Source organism: Bubalus bubalis, chromosome 7 (assembly GCF_019923935.1).
Source record: "Bubalus bubalis isolate 160015118507 breed Murrah chromosome 7, NDDB_SH_1, whole genome shotgun sequence".
Taxonomy (NCBI): domain Eukaryota; kingdom Metazoa; phylum Chordata; class Mammalia; order Artiodactyla; family Bovidae; genus Bubalus; species Bubalus bubalis.
The window spans coordinates 96,867,707-96,887,725 of record NC_059163.1 but is presented as its reverse complement, the minus strand read 5'-3'; the positions used below and the strand labels follow the sequence as shown (position 1 = coordinate 96,887,725).

Below are 20,019 nucleotides of genomic sequence, written 5' to 3'. Positions count from 1 at the left end.
CTTTGTTGCTCCGCATTTGGGGTCTTCCCAGAATAGGAATTAAAACTGTCTCCTATGTTGGCAGGTGGATTCTTTACTACTGGAGCCACCAGGAAAGCCCAGTAATAATCTTAGCAGTATACATTTAATGAGGATTTCTGAGTGTAAAGTATAGTGTTATGCACATACTGTATGTCACTTCACTTAATTCTCACAACAATCCTATGAAGTAGGGACCAACCTATTATATCACAGATAAGGAAACTGTGGCAAAGTATATTTGAGACATTGGTTAAGGTGAGGTGTTAGGAATTGACAGAACTGGGATTCATACCCAGGGAGTTGAAATCCAAAGGCTATCTTCTTAAATAAAAAAAAATCTGTCAGATAAATAAAACCCTAGTAAAAACAAAAACATACAAATCGGAAGTCAGAATTTTGATTACTATGCTGATCTATAGTCTAGATCAATTTCTTGATATTAACATTCTTATTTCTTTAAACAGAAAATATTCCAATATACTTCAGACACCCGTGGTTTCCAATCAGCTAATGAATTATATAAGAATTTCTTAAGAAACCTATTGCAAACAGATTCCTTGGCTATACTGTAGACTGAAAACCACAAAAGACTTCAAATAGCCAAAACAGTCTTGAGAAAGTAGGGCAAAGCTGGAGGCATCATGCTTCCTGATTTCAAACTACAATGCTATAGCAATCAAAACAATATGTATGATAGTGCCACAAAAACAGACACATAAAAACAATGGACTAGAAGCCCAGAAATAAACCCTCACATATATGATCAATTAATTTACAACAAAGGAACGAAGAAGATAAAATAGGGAAAGGACAGTCTGCTCAGTAAGTGATGCTGGGAAAACTGGACAGCCATATGTAAAAGAATGAAACTGGACCACTATCTTACTTGCACGTAAGTAAGAAACATTTACACTGGACCACTATACTTACATGTATATAATATATGATTTTCTTATATATAAAAATCAATTGAAACTGATTAAAGACTTGAATGTTAACACCTGAAACCATAAAACTCCTAGAAGAAAACTAAAGTAGTAAGCTTGAATCCTTGAATTAGTACTTCTACATCAGGGATCGGTAATTTTAATGAACTTCAAATATACAACAGGTTCTTGGTTTCTTGAATATAATGTAGCGAAAGACGATAAATGAATATTTATGTAATAAATATATAGGAATGTCCAGTTCTATTCTCTGTATACCAAGTTTAAGCTGTCATCTTTTAAATTTTACCTTTAATTCTTGCTGCGATGAGAGGGAAGAAGATGTCACCAGCATCCGTGTTAGGTTTTGGATTTTCTCAATCTGGACTTTTTGAAGTAGATCTTTTTCTTCCAAGAGCTGGGCCAGTTGGTCTTTTTCCATTGCCTGTGCTCGAGTCTCTAAAGAAACCTATAGAATGTAATAACGGATTATGTTAATAATAAATGTAGCTGTATTTTAAAACCTTGAAAGTAGCTTTAAAAGAACAGAATAGAAATTTGTATGTGAACTAAGAGAATTTTAACTATATTGAAATAAAACATACTCTATGTACAGAACTCTAGTACACAGTTACCATAATCAGTAATTTCTCAAACTAAAAATAAAGTAAAATAACCATTTCTTCTCATGTCATTATTCTAAATGCTGTGTGTAAAATTATTACAATGCAGCTAAGGCAATTCTATTAACTGCTTAAAATATATAAATAGAAGGCAGAGAGATCATAAAAGCAGAGATTTGAATACCTACAGCAAAGAAGAGATGTTTTCATAAGATTACCATTTGTTATTTTAGATCACTCCTAAAAATATCACCAGAATGCAAGATTTACACAAAATCGAGGGCCATAATAGTTAGAACAAACAAATTACAATTATAAGTGATTATCCTATTTTATTGAATTCCTATTCTGGGTTTGGAAAGAAAAGTTCAAGATAATGTGAAACTCTGGAAAGTAGTTTTAGGTAACTATACATGGCCTCTCTCTTTTTTAACCTAATTTCCTATGTATTTGTGATAATTTTTTTAAAAAACTCTGTCAACTTGGCCCATTTGAAAACATCAAATTTTGCCCTTTGAAAATGAAAAACAAAACCTAAAATAATTTCAGGAAACCAAGTCTTTTAGTTTATAGTATATTAAACTAAATTTTGTATGAGTTGATTTCTTCTTGGTTGAAAATTGTTTTAAACTTTCAGTTTAAAAGCTCAGTTATTGATGGCTTCAGAATCTCTGGGCATTTAGGCAGATCTCAATTCTAAATCTGTCTCTTCTCTTTACTGAAATACATGGTTCATACATACCTCCTCTAACTGCTTTTTAAGATCCATTATTTCTTTCCTGTATCTTTTCAGGAGAGCTTCATCACTTGATACCTCGTTAACATAAGGAGTATTCTTCATGTATTTGGCAGTGCTGGCAAACTGGGAAAAAATGCAGAAGTGTTATGCACTCAACATACACACAAATTAATAATACTTGGTTTTCTTGTAATTAAGATTTGTAAAAAAAAAAAAAAAAAAGAAAAAAAAATCAGTACTCTTCCCAGGTAGTTTAATACTTCTGATACAGAGAGCATTCTAGGTCTCCATAACAAGGCCAGTAGTGCTCCCATCAAAAGCCCTTCTCCTTCCTTTGAACTCTATCCTACTTACTAGCCACTTAAGCATTAATCCAAGGCAATCACATTGGAAGACAGGTCTTGTCTTCCCTATAAGACTATCAATTCTGTGAAGCCCGTGACTCTATTTTCTATCTTTTTTCTCTGACAGTACCTAGATCTAGTACTCAATAGCTATTTAAACCAATGTTTCTTAGAGTGTATCAGAAGTAACTTTAAGTGGGTACATGAAGGTGTCCATTATATATGACACTGAATCCTTCATTGAGACAGCTATTCTATTGACAATTCAGTTCTCCCACCCCAACCCTCCTCCTTTTTTTCTTTAAACATAAAATGCAGGACCTAGGCTCAGTGCAAAGACAGGCAACAAATGGCTAGCAGGAGTTTTAGAAGTTTTTTTGTTGTTGTTATAAACACATACAAATGTTTTTTGAGTCACCTTCTATTTGTTCTAAGTGCTATTAGTTCTTCATTTATGGAACTGATATAAAGTTTCCTTTCATAAGTGAGTTTGTAAAAATAAAAAATCAAGTCAATTTCAGTAAAATAGTGTTGAATGTGGCAGAAATTGTGGAGGTGGGATAATGGATTTTGGATTTTGTGATTTTGGAAAAACACATCAATCTTATTTTATCAGGTATGTTATGTCAATTAAAAGACCTATACCTATTTTTAGTAGGTAATTTTTCCTTCTTAAAGATGATATCCCCTCATATTAATTTGAGATAAAAATCAAACTCACCTGGAGAGTACTAAGTGTTTCATCAAAAGACACTGGAGTAATTGTGCAGATGATACGTGTTTTTGCATTTCCTCCCAAGGAATTCTGGAGAATTCGTGTTAATTTGCTATCTCGATAATTTATGAAACCACTTAAAGAGAAATGAGTTTGGGAAGAAAAAGAGAAAGTTTTTATATAACAAAATTGGTTGGTTTTTAATGGAGAACCTTAAAATAGCTATAGTTATAAAATTAATTCTTTACAGGTTATATGGGGCAGATTGAAACTATTAACTAAAAAAAATATTTAAAATACAGAAAGTAAATTTAGTAGGACACAATCATATGTATAAGAAGCCACAAATGCTCAGTCATGAGAGCTTTCGAATATATGAAAGAAATAGGTACATATATTTTGAGTGTCACTAAGGGATTCCCACATGGCGCAGTGGTAAAGAATCTGCCTTTTCCAATGCAGAAGACTCAAGAGACATGGGTCAATCCCTGGGTCAGGAAGATTCCTTGGAGTAGGAAATGGCAAACCACTCGTGTTCTTGCCTGAAAAATGCCATGGACAGAGGAGCCTGGCGGGTTACAGGACATGGGGTTGCAAAGAGTCGGACATGACTGAGCAACCACACACAAAACTATTAAAATTTTTGACCTAATTTAAACATAAGTATTAACAGACAAATGTACAGTGGGGTATACTTACCCAACTTGTCCATCGCTAAGTTTCTTGATCACTTGTCCCAAAATAAATAAACTTCGATTTATATTACAGCCTTCCTTGAGTCGCAAACCTGTATTTATTAAACAAATATAAATACTAATATTGAGCTTTGTATTGGATGATGACCTTATTTATCAGCAAATTATGAGAGAAAGTAGAAATTAAAGGGACAGATGTTGAAGTCTCTGTTTTGGACTAAATCTGAGTCTACCTTTAATATCACCAATGGAGGTGCTCTCTCCCTACCCTCCCACCTATTAGATGAATCAGAAAGGTTATCATCTGAGAGAAATAGCACAACAAAAAAGATGAAAAAAAAAAAAAAAAAGAACAAGAGGGAGGAAAAGTCCATTTCCTAAAAGATCCCCTCTAATTACTCCTTTTGAATCTAGTTTTTTTAAAACTTCAAATACAGACAACTACAGACTTAAAGCCAAATTTGTCCCTATATGGACTCACAACCCCAAAATCTTTAATTTTAAAACTAAATATGCACACATGACTCTAACATTAAAAAAAGAACAAGTACTCTGAAAAAGCTCTCTTCCAGTTTTATGCCCCAACCAGGACAGGTTTCCTATCCCCTCTTACCAGGAAACCATCTTTATTATTTATTCTTCTGGAGATTTTTAGAAATACAAGTTCATATACACTCATTTCTCTCTTTAATTTTCAGACAAATAGTAGCATACTACATATACTATTTTGTCCTTTGCTTTTTTTCACTTGCATCAGATTAGTAAACACTGGTCTTTTTCTTTCTTTTTCATAACACAGAATTTCAATGTATGGACATATCAGAAATTTCTTACCCAGAACCCTGTTGAGGGATATGTAGGATTCCAATCTACTATGTACACACAAAATAATGCATCAAATAACTCTGAATAGCTGTTATTTCATAGATGCATTATTTAGCTGATGCTATAATACTGTTATTTAATAAGCCAACTTGAAACAACAGTATGTACTTCCTGTTCATAGGTCTGATTTGGTGGAGATAGGCCATGCTTAGCTGGGTAACTTTATGTCAGGCTGCAGGAAATTAACACGAGGGAGGCTTGACATCTTTATGATTTTGCACCTTTCCATCTAAGTGTGCGTTTCCATTTGTTTATGTATTAATATTTGGTTATGTCCTTTAGGTCTGTCTTTGAAGTTTTATTTTTTTGGCTCTGTGCAATTTTTGTTGAGTTTCTTCTGAGGTATTACATCTTCTAACCTATTATTGTATATTGCATATTTTTGTACACTAAATATTGTAGCTGGTTGTCTTTAAGAATTATTAATGTCTGAATAGTAATTGTGTACCCCATGACCTTTCTGAATTTTCTTACTAATTATGAAAATTTAGATGGTTTTCATGGTACTCTCATAAGCTCTTCAGCTATACAATTCTACAAACTGCATAGTTTTGGCTTTTTAAAAAATTGATGGTATAGTAGCCCAAGGACTTCCCTGGTGGCTCAGTCGGTAAAGAATTTGCCTTCAGTGTGAGACATGGGTTCGATCCCTGGCCCAGGGAAGACTCCCTGGAGAAGGAAATGGCAACCCACTCCAGTATTCCTGCCTGGAGAATTGCACGGACAGAGGAGTCTGGTCGGTCACATGGGGATGCACAGCCCATGGGGTTGCAAAAAGCTGGACACGACTCAGCGACTAACACACACATAGTATCCCAAATGAGATAATTAGTCAGATACAGAAGCTACTTTTTACACTGAGGACTTTTATCACAATATTATTATTATCCTTACTTTATTAGTTTCTAAAATGCACGGCAGCACTTATATTCTGCAAAAGAATTGGAAGACACTCAAGTCAACGTCGTGTTTCATAAGTTTTCCTTACCTTCAGCACCTGTTTGAGCAGCCCGTTCACTGCCTGCAAGATCGACCAAATTCTGTAAGACAGATGGAAATAAACCTTTAGAAAGTATAACTGGAGATAAAATCCAAACCACTGAAAGAACATTTTAATCACGCAGTTTACCTGAACACTCCACCTGTGACCTCATCTCTCACCCCACCGTTTAGGCCTTGTCTTGTCAAACCAATCCATAATGTTTGTTCCTTCTTTGTAACGCAATATATCTCCATAATGCCGCCAGAACAGGTTTTCTATTTCCTACACAAAGTTCAGAACCTTATCATGCTGAATGTGATTCTTTGCAATCAGGCACTTGTGTTGCTTCAGCCTTATATCTATTCATTACCTACGCCTAATTCATACGGAACTACTCACTACACCCTGAATACCTCATGTACTTCTTCTATACTTCCAAGTGCTACCCCATGCCATTCTCTGTTACCTCTAATGTTCTTTATTCAGGATCCAAGGCAAATGTTACCTGCTCAGTGTAGCTTTGCTGATTTTATCCTTCCTCCTCCCATTCCTTGAATGAGCTGCTCTTTTAAACTGTGCAACCAGAGGTCATTTTCAGTTCAGTTCAGTTCAGTAGCTCAGTCGAGTCCGACTCTTTGCGACACCATGAATCACAGCCCACCAGGCCTCCCTGTCCATCACCAACCCGTGGAGTTCACTCCGACTCACGTCGATCGAGTCAGTGATGCCATCCAGCCATCTCATCCTCTATCATGCCCTTTTCCTCCTGCCCCCAATCCCTCCCAGCATCAGTCTTTCCAATGAGTCAACTCTTCGCATGAGGTGGCCAAAGTACTGGAGTTTCAGCTTTAGCATCACTCCTTCCAAAGAACACCCAGGGCTGATCTCCTTTAGAATGGACTGGTTGGATCTCTTTGCAGTCCAAGGTACTCTCAAGAGTCTTCTCCAACACTACAGTTCAAAAGCATCAATTCTTCGGCACTCAGCCTTCTTCATAGTCCAACTCTCACATCCATACATGACCACAGGAAAAACCATAGCCTTGACTAGACGGACCTTTGTTGGCAAAGTAATGTCTCTGCTTTTGAATATGCTATCTAGGTTAGACATAACTTTCCTTTCAAGGAGTAAGCGTCTTTTAATTTCATGGCTGCAGTCACCATCTGCAGTGATTTTGGAGCCCCCCAAAATAAAGTCTGACACTGTTTCCACTGTTTCCCCATCTATTTCCCATGAATTGATGGGACAGGATGCCATGATTTTAGTTTTCTGAATGTTGAGCTTTAAGCCAGCTTTTTCACTCTCCACTTTCACTTTCATCAAGAGGCTTTTTAGTTCTTCTTCACTTTCTGCCATAAGGGTGGTGTCATCTGCATATCTGAGGTTATTGATATTTCTTCCAGCAATCTTGATTCCAGCTTGTGCTTCTTCTAGCCCAGCGTTTCTCATGATGTACTCTGCATATAAGTTAAATAAGGAGGGTGACAATATACAGCCTTGACGTACTTCTTTTCCTATTTGGAACCAGTCTGTTGTTCCATGTCCAGTTCGAACTGTTGCTTCCTGACCTGCATATACGTTTCTCAAGAGGCAGGTCAGGTGGTCTGGTATTCCCATCTCTTGAAGAATTTTCCACAGTTGATTGTGATCCGCACAGTCAAAGGCTTTGGCATAGTCAAAGCAGAAATAGATGTTTTTCTGGAACCCTCTTGCTTTTTCCATGATCCAGCGGATGTTGGCAATTTGATCTCTGGTTCCTCTGCCTTTTCTAAAACCAGCTTGAACATCAGGAAGTTCATCATGGTTCACATATTGCTGAAGCCTGGCTTGGAGAATTTTGAGCATTACTTTACTAGCATGTGAGATGAGTGCAATTGTGTGGTAGTTTGGGCATTCTTTGGCATTGCCTTTCTTTGGGATTGGAATGAAAACTAACCTTTTCCAGTCCTGTGGCCACTGCTGAGTTTTCCAAATTTGCTGGCATATTGAGGGCAGCACTTTTACAGCATCATCTTTTAGGATTTGAAATAGCTCAAATGGAATGCCATCACCTCCACTAGCTTTGTTTGTAGTGATGCTTTCTAAGGCCCACTTGACTTCACATTCCAGGATGTCTGGCTCTAGGTCAGTGATCACACCATCGTGATTATCTGGGTCATGAAGATCTTTTTTGTACAGTTCTTCTGTGTATTCTTGCCATCTCTTCTTAATATCTTCTGCTTCTGTTAGGTCCATACCATTTCTGTCCTTTATTGAGCCCATTTTTGCATGAAATGTTCCCTTGGTATCTCTAATTTTCTTGAAGAGATCTCTAGTCTTTCCCATTCTGTTGTTTTCCTCAATTTCTTTGCATTGATCGCTGAGGAAGGCTTTCTTATCTCTTCTTGCCATTCTTTGGAACTCTGCATTCACATGCCTATGTCTTTCCTTTTCTCCTTTGCTGTTTGCTTCTCTTCTTTTCACAGCTATTCGTAAGGCCTTCCCAGACAGCCAGTTTGCTTTTTTGCATTTCTTTTCCATGGGGATGATCTTGATCCCTGTCTCCTGTACAATGTCACGAACCTCATTCCATAGTTCATCAGGCATTCTATCTATCAGATCTAGGCCCTTAAATCTATTTCTCACTTCAGAAAGAATGAAGGGATGGAGCCAAAGTAAAAACAATACCCAGCTGTGGATGTGACTGTGATAGAAGCAAGGTCTGATGCTGTAAAGAGCAATATTGAATAGGAACCTGGAATGTCAGGTCCATGAATCAAGGCAAATTGGAAGTGGTCAAACAAGTGATGACAAGAGTGAATGTCGACATTCTAGGAATCAGTGAAATGAAATGGACTGGAATGGGTGAATTTAACTCAGATGACCATTATATCTACTACTGCAGGCAGGAATCCCTCAGAAGAAATCGAGTAGCCATCATGGTCAACAAAAGAGTCTGAAATGCAGTACTTGTATGCAATCTCAAAAACGACAGAATGATCTCTGTTCATTTCCAAGGCAAACCATTCAATATCACAGTAATCCAAGCCTATGCCCCAACCAGTAACGCTGAAGAAGCTGAAGTTGAATGGTTCTATGACGACCTACGAGACCTTTTAGAACTAACACCCAAAAAAGATGTCCATTTCATTATAGGGGACTGGAATACAAAAGTAGGAAGTCAAGAAACACCTGGGGTAATAGGCAAATTTGGCCTTGGAACACGGAATGAAGCAGGGTAAAGGCTAATAGAGTTTTGCCAAGAAAATGCACTGGTCATAAAAAATACCCTCGTCCAACAACACAAGAGAAGACTCTACACACGGACATCACCAGATGGTCAACACCGAAATCAGATTGATTATATACTTTGCAGCCAAAGATGGAGAAGCTCTATACAGTCAGCAAAAACAAGACCAGGAGCTGACTGTGGCTCAGACCATGAACTCCTTATTGCCAAATTCAGACTGAAATTGAAAAAAGTAGGGAAAACCACTAGAACATTCAGGCAAGTGGTAGTGAAGACAGCAAGTAGTGGAGGGATGTCTTCTTTTTTTTTTTAATTTGAGAGTCCAGTAAATATTCTTAATGTATTTAAAGAAAGTGGAGATTTAGGTTAATTCTTTCTTTGGGGAATGGGCAGATAATTATGTACTCTTGTTTTACAGTTCTGTCTCAGATATGTACTATTTTCACTAAAATACGCAAAGAAATCTAATCGCTGTTACATAGCATCTACTACAAATGACCTCGTGGCTCAGACGGTAAAGCGTCTGCCTAACTGTGGGAGACCCGGGTTAGAGCCCTGGGTCAGGAAGATCCCCTGGAGAAGGCGATGGCACCCACTCCAGTACTCTTGCCTGGAAAATCCCATGGACGGAGGAGCCCGGTAGGCTACAGTCCATGGGGTCACAAAGAGTCAGACACGACTGAGTGACTTCACTTCACAAATGACCTCGGTAGGGGCATAATAAAGGGGGATAGTGGTAAGGAAAGCAGCATGAATTAAGATATAAGTACTACTGGTAAAAGGAATATTCACTATGATAGGAATAAATTAATTTGGCTTTAGACCCACTGAAGCTTGAGATAATCAACAGTGGGACAATCTTTATGGAGAGACATGACTTAGAACTCAGAGACTTCAGAAACAGTAAATATTTGACCATCATCAGCACAGAAATGGTAACAATGCCTGAGGGCAAACAAGTGAAGAAAGGCTACAGAACACTCTTGTGCTTTAATTAGGAGGGTAGGAGGAAAGAAACTCCAAAAATAAAGGACCTGGGCTGAGAGCACTTGGATGTTATTATTCCAGGAAGGCGAGGAGACACTCAGAAAAAAAAAAAAAAAACCAACCCAAAAAACCATCTTTAAAGAGCCAGAAAATGACTCTTTGGGGAAGTCCTCTTCCCAATAAGATACTTAAGAGTAAGTGGCAAATCTGGAGTGTTGGGTTAGATAGTATCTATGGTCCCTAGATGATAGATCATCAAAAAATATGAGAAAAGACACCAAATGGATCACTAAGTATGTCAAGACTAGTAAAGCTAAATTATATTAAAAGTTAAAATTGTAGTGATATATACAGGCTGGCTTTGGACAACAAAACAGAAGTTAGGTTTGCTGTTAAAAGACCAGTCTATTAAAATAAATGCTATACTTGTATGGTAAAATAACTAAGGTGAACTGGAATTAGATATCTAACTGAGTTTTCAAAATCTAAAAGTAAACATATTATAGATTTATTACTTTTCCCCTGAAATTTTCAAATCAAATGTAGTCATCTTGAATCATATCCCACATCAAACTAAAGAATTCAGGCCTTGAAGACAGAGAACAAAACAATAACGGTAAGGAATAGAAAGGAAGCACAAAAAAAAAAGAAGAAGAAAAATGATACAGTTCAGGAAGAAGGAATGTTTGCATAATGCTTATATTCACCTACCAACAGACAGGTACTGAATATAAACTAGAGTAATGTGATTTTTTTAAACTATTTCACCCAGGTTTTCATTTATTTCACAAGTCTCAGTTGCACTGGTGGAGGCCAAAAAACAAAACCCCAAAATCACGAACACACAAAACCCCATCGAATCCCAAGATTACGTTAACTCTTAAAGGTGCATAGAATTAGCCCTTTCTCCATTACTGGTTAGGGAAAGCCCACTCTTACAGTTCTTACACCTAAAGCTTAGGGAGTGGCAGTGTAAGATCACGGGAAGTAAGATCCTCTGACCTCTTCCTGCATTTCTGCTAGAAATTTCACGTTACTAGTGAGACTAAACTACCAATTTATAGATGCTTTTGCCAAATAGTCAACAGTTCTTATGAAACCAAACCTTCAGCAGCTAAATTAAATTTTGCTTTGGCTCGTATAGTACATTATCATGGTTCCTCAATACTCACCAAATGGGACACTTTGACAGATCCTTCAAAATTAGAAGGTTCACCTTTCTCTCTGCTTTCCAAAATCTAGAAAGAAAAGGCAACTTATAGAAAAATTAGTGTATTCTTAATTGGAAAGACAAAATACAGAGAGAATTACCTACCATCCTAAAAATGGTATGAGAACGACTACTTCGCTGATTCATTTTTGTAATTCCATAATGCCTGTTCTCTGTAAGAGAGTCACATTTCAGCTGTGTGTATTAAAATCCAAAGAAAAGCACTAACTTTTATTTTAGATGAAAAGTGAAGAGTGTGATTTAAAGCCTAAATACATTCAATTAAATAGTTTCTACAAGTGTTTTAAGAAATATAGTACAAAGTCTTACTTTCTCCCTTAGTGATCCACTTCAAAGCCATTTCTGATGTATAAACAACTTCTTCTGTGAGGTCAGCCACATACACATTCCTCTGAAACAAGTTTAGTTACGGTAAAAGTAGGGAAATATAAGTCACTTAAAAGTTCGCATTTCAAAAAGAAAGTACAAACTATCACAGAGTTCATTTGTGTATGTTACGTGGGAAATGGGGATTTTTATTCTATATGAAAATAATAAGTATACTTCCGATATTTACAATGTATTTCCTATGCCAAAGTATACCAAATGCTAACCTGATAGTTCCACCTCACTCTTTTTAAGCACTTACACCAAAATACTGTAACTATCAATATTTAAAAACTATACATATTACTTAAGAGATAATCTCTGTAAGTGTCTAAGAAAGAAAATAAAAAACAAACCATAATAACAGAAGATACTTTAACGTATACAGAAATTAAAGGCAAATGTTCAAGAAAAAATAATCCCAATCAGTATATCTAATTTTTAAGCCACCCTGTTAACTCTGTTACTCACGTTGAAGTCTTCCCGAATTATTAAAGGCTTCATTTTTTGAGTGTCACAGAGTAAGTCTGTAATGGTTTCATTGTATATCTCCATGTAAGACACACGTAAAAGAAATTCCCTATCAGGAAACTAGAAGAAAAAGATAATGTGATGACTTCAGAGATCATCCAGTTATGAAAACCTAATAACAAATGCTCACGTGCTAATATTAAAATATTCTTTGAGAAAACATATTTATAGAATTTTAATTTATTTTTTAGTTGATGTGTGGTTGACCCATTCCACTATGTTAGTTCCTGGTACATAACATGGTGGGTCACTATTTCCATACATTTCCAAGTGATCACAGAAGTCTAATTGCCACGTGTCATCATATAAAGATGTTACAATATTACTGACTGAATTCCCCATGCTGCACATTTCATCTCCGTGACTCATTGATGTTCTAATGGAAAGTTTGTGCCCCTTAATCTCCCTCACCCTATTTCTCATTCCTCCAACTTCCATTCCCTCTGACAATCACCTGTTTGTTATCTATGAGTCTGTTTCTGTTTGTTCATTTTTTTTTTCAGATTCTACATAGAGGTGAAGTCATGTGGTATTTGTCTTTCAGGAAATTATCTTTACAAACAAAAAAACAAAAAAAATTCCTCCCTGTGTTTCTATACTGACAATAACAAACAACAACAAAATACACAGTTTCATAAATAACCAATAGTATCACAGAATTGTAAGTACCCCATTCAACTCTCTAACCTCAAAATAAAACTCAACCTGTATATATTAAAAAAATTGAAAATCATTAAAATAATGATGAAAAGGTAATTTAAAATCAACTCTTAACTAATTAGGTTGCCTATTCTGGCCTTCTGGTCTCCTGTCTTTTACCTAGTCTACTTTTTACTGCTCCTTAATAATGACTGGTAGCTAAACAAAGGCAGTAAGGACCCAACTGTGATAAGGTTTTCCTGTTCCTTAATGCCCACTGTTTGGTGGGAGTACTGCTTCATGATTTAAGGGAAAGAATAAAAAAACTTTAAGTTTCTTAAGTAAGTTCATGGGAAAAAAAAAATGAATCTATGCTATGGCTTCCTTCTTTCCCCCTGGATAATTAAGAGATAAGTATAAATCTACTTCCTTTCATCATTACAAGAGAACACTAAGATTGCTATCCTATTATCACTATTTTTATCTGCATGTACTAGAAACTTAGCTAAGTTCTTTACCTTCTTAATTTTCTGGAAAATGTCATGAATTGCCCTGGGTATTACTCCCAAATACTCCTGTGAACCCATCATAGTATACGTTTTTCCTGAAGCAGTCTGCCCGTAGGCAAATATAGTACCTGCAAAAACAAAACAAACACATGCAGAGATTACAGTGAATCTACAGTGTAGAAAATGATCGACGCCTGCTGAACAAACACCAAAGACTGCAGTGTTTCTGCAGTGAATACTCACCATTGTAGCCTTGAATGGCAGAATCGATGATTGGAACCGCAATTTCTTCATACACATTTTTAGTAGTTTCATTACTATGAAAGACACGATCTAAAAAACAAATCATATTTAAGTTAAACCAAACAAATTGACTGTATTTTCATTCTGAATTAGTAGTTGCCCAAAGAAATAAAATTGTCAGGATATGGTATGATAGAATATTTAAGGTACAATATTTTCTTCAACTCATTGGTCCAATGAAAATACTCTCTTTAGGTAAAATGTGTTGGTCCTCACACAGAAAAAATACAAGTCTATTATCCTATGTGCTTTCAAGAGGCAGTAAGGCATGGTGGCTGAATCTGAATATGGGGGTCTGGAATCAAGACTGCAAATCCTGATTCTGCCACTTACAGGCTGTGTGATTTTGGGCAAGTGGTTGATGTCTCCATGCCTCAGCTCCCTAATCTATAAAATGGACATCTAATATCTTCTTCATAGAATTATTGTCAACATATGTTAACACCTAGGAAATGCAGACTGTTACTATTCTTTGAGAAATTCTGATGTTTCTAACATACCTAGCAAGAAAGTTTAGCACAAACTAAACCAAGAAATGCAGATATCTGGAAGAAAAGAACTGACCAAAGCTGAAGTGTTACGGGGAATGATCAATGAGCTGGCTGCTGAAGGCTGGTGTTTAGGGTGGTATTTACACTGATGAATTCACAAGTCCAAGATGTGGTTCTCTGCTTTTGTTAGCACATTAAAAATAGACCACTCTTTTAGTGGTGGCCTCACTTTAAAAAGCTCACAAGAAATGGATTTGTAAATCAGGAGGGAAAATTATTGACCTGCAATCAATAGTTCAGTGATTATACTCCTTGCACGGTGACCACAAATCTGCCCTATTAGCAGAACAATGTGGAAAACCTAAGTGCCATCTGAAGGCTGCTTAAGGGTCATTATCTCAGAGCAAGGAGAAATGGCAGATGATTCAAACCTTAACATTATGTGGTTCAGATAGGTGGATGAGTCCAAATTCATTATGGGCATATATGGCTACTGAGAATCTGTGGTACTTAGGTTTTTTAATCTCTAGCAGAGACTCACAGACTTAGAAAATGAACTTATGGTTGCCAGAGGGGAGGGAGAGTTAGGGACTTTGGGAAGGTTATGTATACACTGTTACATTTAAAATGGATAACCAACAGGACCTATTGTACAGCACAAGGAACTCTGCTCAATGTTATGTGCCAGACTAGATGGGATGGGGATTTGGGGGAGAATGGATACATGTATATGTATGGCTGAATTCTTTCACTGTTCACCTGAAACTACCACAACGTTGTTAATTGGCTATACCCCAACACAAAATAAAAAGTTTGAAAAAAAAAAATTATGTTAATACCATCAAACATTCCTTTATCAGAATTCATTTTCTCTTCCACACATCTTTGTGGCTTTTTGCTGCTGCTGCTGCTAAGTCACTTCAGTCGTGTCCGACTCTGTGCGACCCCACAGACGGCAGCCTAACAGGCTCCCCCGTCCCTGGGATTCTCCAGGCAAAAACACTGGAGTGGGTTGCCATTGCCTTCTCCAACAGATGAAAGTGAAAAGTGAAAGTGAAGTCGCTTAGTCGTGTCCGACTCTTAGTGACCCCATGGACTGCAGCCCACCAGGCTCCTCCATCCATAGGATTTTCTAGGCAAGAGTACTGGAGTGGGGTGTGGCTTTCTAGTTTCACACTAATTTGACAACTTAACCACACTTACTCCTGAGGTTGTTTAGAGGACGTCATGTTGCTCTATGGAGCCTAAGTGGCACATTGGCGGTATGGCTAGAATACAGATCTGGAGCCTTTCTCTCTTATTTGCTGGCTATGTGACTCCAGGCCACTGTGCTTCAGTTCTTCATTAAAACAGGAAGGCACCAAATACACAGGCTTGTTAGGAGGATTAAATGAGTGAATATATAGGAAGTGCTCAGAACAGTGCCTGGCACTGTGGCACTGGTATATAGTTGTCAGCACTATATACATGCTAAATCAATGTACAAATCAGTCTAGTTAATCATCAGAGCCTGGAAGTCCCTCTGTTCTAGCTAGCTCTCACTCATCCTGCAGGTCCTGGTGTAAATGGTACCATTCCAGACACCAAGTTTAGATCTCTGCAAAAGCTTATGTCAGTGGGTGAAATTACTTGTTTAAAGCCTTTCTTTCCATTATATAAGCTCCACAAGAGCAGAGGTAGGTTCCTGCTGCATTCCAGCAGACAAAGAAGCAATATCTTCACTATTTATTCTTTAAAGAGTTTTGAAAATAGTTCAAAAACAAACAAAAAAACCAAAACAACAAACACAAATTGGAAGATCTTAAAGATGACTTGACACTAAGCAACATATTTTGGGTTTACAGAATTTCAGGCCACAAGTACTCTCATGAGTAAGAAGAAGAATGTTAGTTTCAGTCATAAGTTACAGTGACTACAGTAATAGTATATGTGTTTAATTTTTTAATTCTTTTCTTTTTTTACTACTACTGTATTTAAGCATCAATTTATTAGCTTATAAATGATGGATCAACGATTTTTCAAAGTTTCCATTGAAGCAGTTTATTGAACGCTTGGTTTGATCTTTAGTGACAAATCCAGTGTTATTCATAAGGCTTTTGTACTCATAAAAGAAAAAGGATACCAGGTTAACTTTTGATGCTATTACGAACTTACCAAAATTGAAGGATTTACTCCCATCAACTTGATAAACTGTATTATTGTCAGTTTTCCAGTAAACTTGAGTATCTTTTTCAGGCGCTTCTTCTCTAAAAGAATAAAAACACTGTATTTTAGAATAACTGGTCATAGAAGCTGTGTTGTATGAGAGACAGTAGAAAGACTTCATCTTCTGATAAATATTTTAAAAGATTGTAATGACTAATACCATAAATAAGATAAATGTGGAAAATCTACCTTTGAGGGGGCAACACTTTTAAATGGGGCTTCAGTGACCTCCTGCACTTTCATGGGAGTTTCTTTGTGAAACTCTTCACTTCCACCTTCCTATGGAGTCGTGGCAGTTGATATGTCTCTCTCTCTTAAAACATTTAAAAACCATCTGAAATCTTTAATTTGTTACATGATACCTCTATCACTATAATTTTTCTCTTCAATCTCATCTTCCTCTAAATTCTGTATACACCTTAACTCCCAGAGGAATCAACTACCTGAAGTTCACTCCCAAAATTAGATTCAACCTTTCTCTGCCTGGAATACCCTGACTGAGTTTTCCACTAAGTACCTTAACTGTTCTTTCATTCATGATTCAGGTGTTCCCTGACACTGCCCTGTTCCTCTCCTACAGTCATCTCACTAAAGGACTAATGACTTCGCTAGAAAACATTCTTTAACTGTCTATCATAACATCTGTCAAGATATAATGGTTTCTTTATGTAGCTGTCTTCTAATGCATCAATAAGCTTATTAAAAATAGGAAATTCCTCATCTTGATATTCTCATTTATTATGCACCCAGTAAGATTTAACAAATGTTTCTCACAGACAAAACTGTGTTAGCATTCTGGGGCGAGGACCCAAGACTGGCATAGCAAACAGATTTGCCTGGCTTCCCCTTCCTGCTTTTTCTCTAAAGCATTTATTACTCCAGTATCACCACCTAATATTCTGTATCTTTTATCTATTTTGTTGTGAGATCCACTGGGCAACGATGGTAGTGTCTGTTTTAATACAGTAAACTGTACTAAAAAACAAGTCAATATTGATGAATATCGTTCATTCAACATTCTGAATGCGGAATTCAGTTATTGACTGAAGTACCGAATACAATGCAACAAAACTGATTCGCTTTCGCTCTTAGGGCGTATACAGTAAAGGGGAAGCGACAGTCAGTTAAACGTAAAATTTAACTGCACTGTGATGACTGCAGTAGGAGCTTTCTGATTTCGACTTTCCTGGTGGGGACCGCAGATGGGGCGACGGTAGTGCAGTGCAGGGAGTAAGGTCTTTAACGTCGGTGAGCCTGGGTTACAGATATAAGAGACTTTCAGGATCCTCTAGATCTTCGATCCTGCCCCGTCACAGTACAGTTAGGAAACCGAGGCACAAAGCGGGTAAGTGGCCGAGTTTCTAGGCAGCTGAGCAAGAAAGAGGAGCGAGGACTCATTCCTCCGGTTCATGCCGGCGCCGGAGTCCGCAGTGGGGACCTGGGCTCGGTCTGGCCTACCTACCTGTTATTGAGCGGCCGAACCCGCACGCAGACGGCTACGGCTCCTTCCTCCGCCATCCTGCCTGGTGGATCCAGGGAATACGTCAGAAACCTCCACGGCCGACGCTTCAGAGCGTACGGACCACCCCGCCTTTAAATTTAAAATTTCCCAAACGCCGCGTCTGATTGAGTCGCGGTCTCGTGACGTCACGGTCCGTTCCATCTGTGTCGCGGCGCGGGGGACGCCAGGCCGGCGGCAAGTCCAAAGATAATGGGTTGGAAGGTTTCGGGCCGCAGACTCGGTCCAGGAAGCGCCTGGTGAGCGATTCACTGGGTAATAGCGGAAATAACTAGTATTTGCTAAATGCCGTTGAAGTGCTGGCAGCCTTATAGAAACGCCTTCTTTCGCCCCATCCTTAAAGTGTTTGAAATCTGGAAAAAACAGAGCTGAAAAATTTTCTTCTTGGGCTGCCGTCTATGGGGTCACACAGAGTCGGACACGACTGAGGTGACTTAGCAGCACCAGCAGCAGCAGCAGGAACATTAAAGAACTACATTAACAGTTGTTAAAAACAAAACAAAACAACAACAACAAAAAAACACGGGTTAAAAAAAAAAATTGAAACAAACGAAGTACCTCAGATGACAAGAGTTGAAAGTTACTGCCCAGCCCAGAAACAAGACTCTGGTGCTCCTTAGAAAACTCTTGGGTTTTAGGTTGTTCATTTTCCGCTTGCTTACACTCCCTTTTTCCCATTGGCTGTGAGTTCCTAATAGGCTGACTTGGGAAAAGAGTTACTGAAGACTGGTAGTTAGGTGAAACTTTTATTAGCAGAAATTTGTTGTTTAGTCGTTCAGTCGTGTGGGACTCTGCGACCCCATGGACTGCAGCACACCAGGCTTCCCCGTCCTTCACTATTCCCCGGAGCTTTCTCAAACTCTTGTCCATTGAGTCAGTGATGCCATCCAACCATCTCGTCCTCTGTCATCCCCTTCTTCTCGTTTTCAATCTTTCCCAGCATCAGGGAAACAGAAATAGAAGTCTGCTGCTGCTGCTGCTGTCATTTCAGTCGTGTCCGACTCTGTGCGACCCCATAGACGGCAGCCCACCAGAATGCCCCGTCCCTGGGATTCTCCAGGCAAGAATACTGGAGTGGGTTGCCATTTCCTTCTCCAATGCATGAAAGTGAAAAGTGAAAGTGAAGTCGCTCAGTCGTGTCCGACCTTCAGCGACCCCATGGACTGCAGCCCACCAGGCTCCTCCATCCATGGGATTTTCCAGGCAAGAGTATTGGAGTTGGGTGCCATTGCCTTCTCCGAATAGAAATCTAGATAATTGTTTTTCAGAAATAGCGCTTTCTTTTTCAGAACTCTGTATAACAACTTTCTCGTCTATTCTGTTTCTTTTAAAATATTTCTCATAACTTTAAGAAATAATTAGTATGTATTCATTTATGTGTATATTATGTTTCCTCCCACCAAAGTGTCAACTCTGTGAGGTTAGCAACTTTGTTTTTATTTACTCCTTATACCCTGCACCTGGAAAGATACTTGGAGTTTAGTGAACATTCAATTAAAAAATTGCCTATTCAATTACTCAATAATTTTGACACAATTTCTGGAAAGGTACACTTATTTCCTTTGGAGGGGAGGACTAAGAAGATAAATCTAGGCTTCCCTGGTGGCTCAGATGGTAAAGCGTCTGTCTTCAATGCGGGAGACCCGGGTTCCAGCCCTGGGTTGCGAAGATCCCCTGGAGAAGGAAATGGCAATCCACTCCAGGACTATTGCCTGGAGAATCTCATGGACAGAGGAGCCTGGTAGGCTACAGTCCATGGGGTCGCAAAGAGTCAGACAGGACTGAGCGACTTCAGTTACTGTATAATATTTCATAATTATTAATATCTTAGTGAATATTGATTGTTTTCTCCCAAATTTAAGAAATTTGTAGATTAAAAAGCTGTAAATAAAATAGTCTACTCTTTTATAGGCTAATCAATATTGTTTTGGTTAACCAAATGTGAGCTGGTATAGACTACTTTTTCACAGCTAAACTGTGAAGATGCTGGGTGTTATAAGATAATACAGAGATAAAGAAACTATGTTTTAATTTAAGTGGTTAGGGAGGGCAAAGGGATTTGTTAAAGATAAACAGAAG

At 37.9% G+C, this 20,019-nt stretch overlaps 1 protein-coding gene across 7 annotated transcripts in view; it reads right to left on the bottom strand.

The window, feature by feature from the left end:
- Window positions 1–18,040, bottom strand: part of CENPE (centromere protein E) — an 81,362-nt gene extending 63,322 nt beyond the window's left edge. For all 7 annotated transcript variants that reach the window (XM_044946156.2, XM_025290343.3, XM_044946155.2 and 4 more), the window contains exons 1-13: window positions 17,884–18,040; window positions 16,371–16,462; window positions 13,666–13,755; window positions 13,432–13,550; window positions 12,215–12,334; window positions 11,687–11,768; window positions 11,462–11,529; window positions 11,319–11,384; window positions 5,937–5,988; window positions 4,068–4,155; window positions 3,375–3,504; window positions 2,313–2,432; window positions 1,258–1,416 (exon numbers count right to left, since the gene is read on the bottom strand). In XM_044946156.2, the coding sequence (XP_044802091.2) occupies window positions 1,258–1,416; window positions 2,313–2,432; window positions 3,375–3,504; window positions 4,068–4,155; window positions 5,937–5,988; window positions 11,319–11,384; window positions 11,462–11,529; window positions 11,687–11,768; window positions 12,215–12,334; window positions 13,432–13,550; window positions 13,666–13,755; window positions 16,371–16,462; window positions 17,884–17,939 (1,242 nt within the window). In that variant the 5' untranslated portion in view covers window positions 17,940–18,040. The remainder of the gene's footprint in view (window positions 1–1,257; window positions 1,417–2,312; window positions 2,433–3,374; window positions 3,505–4,067; window positions 4,156–5,936; window positions 5,989–11,318; window positions 11,385–11,461; window positions 11,530–11,686; window positions 11,769–12,214; window positions 12,335–13,431; window positions 13,551–13,665; window positions 13,756–16,370; window positions 16,463–17,883) is intronic.
- Between the last annotated feature and the right edge of the window lie 1,979 nt (window positions 18,041–20,019).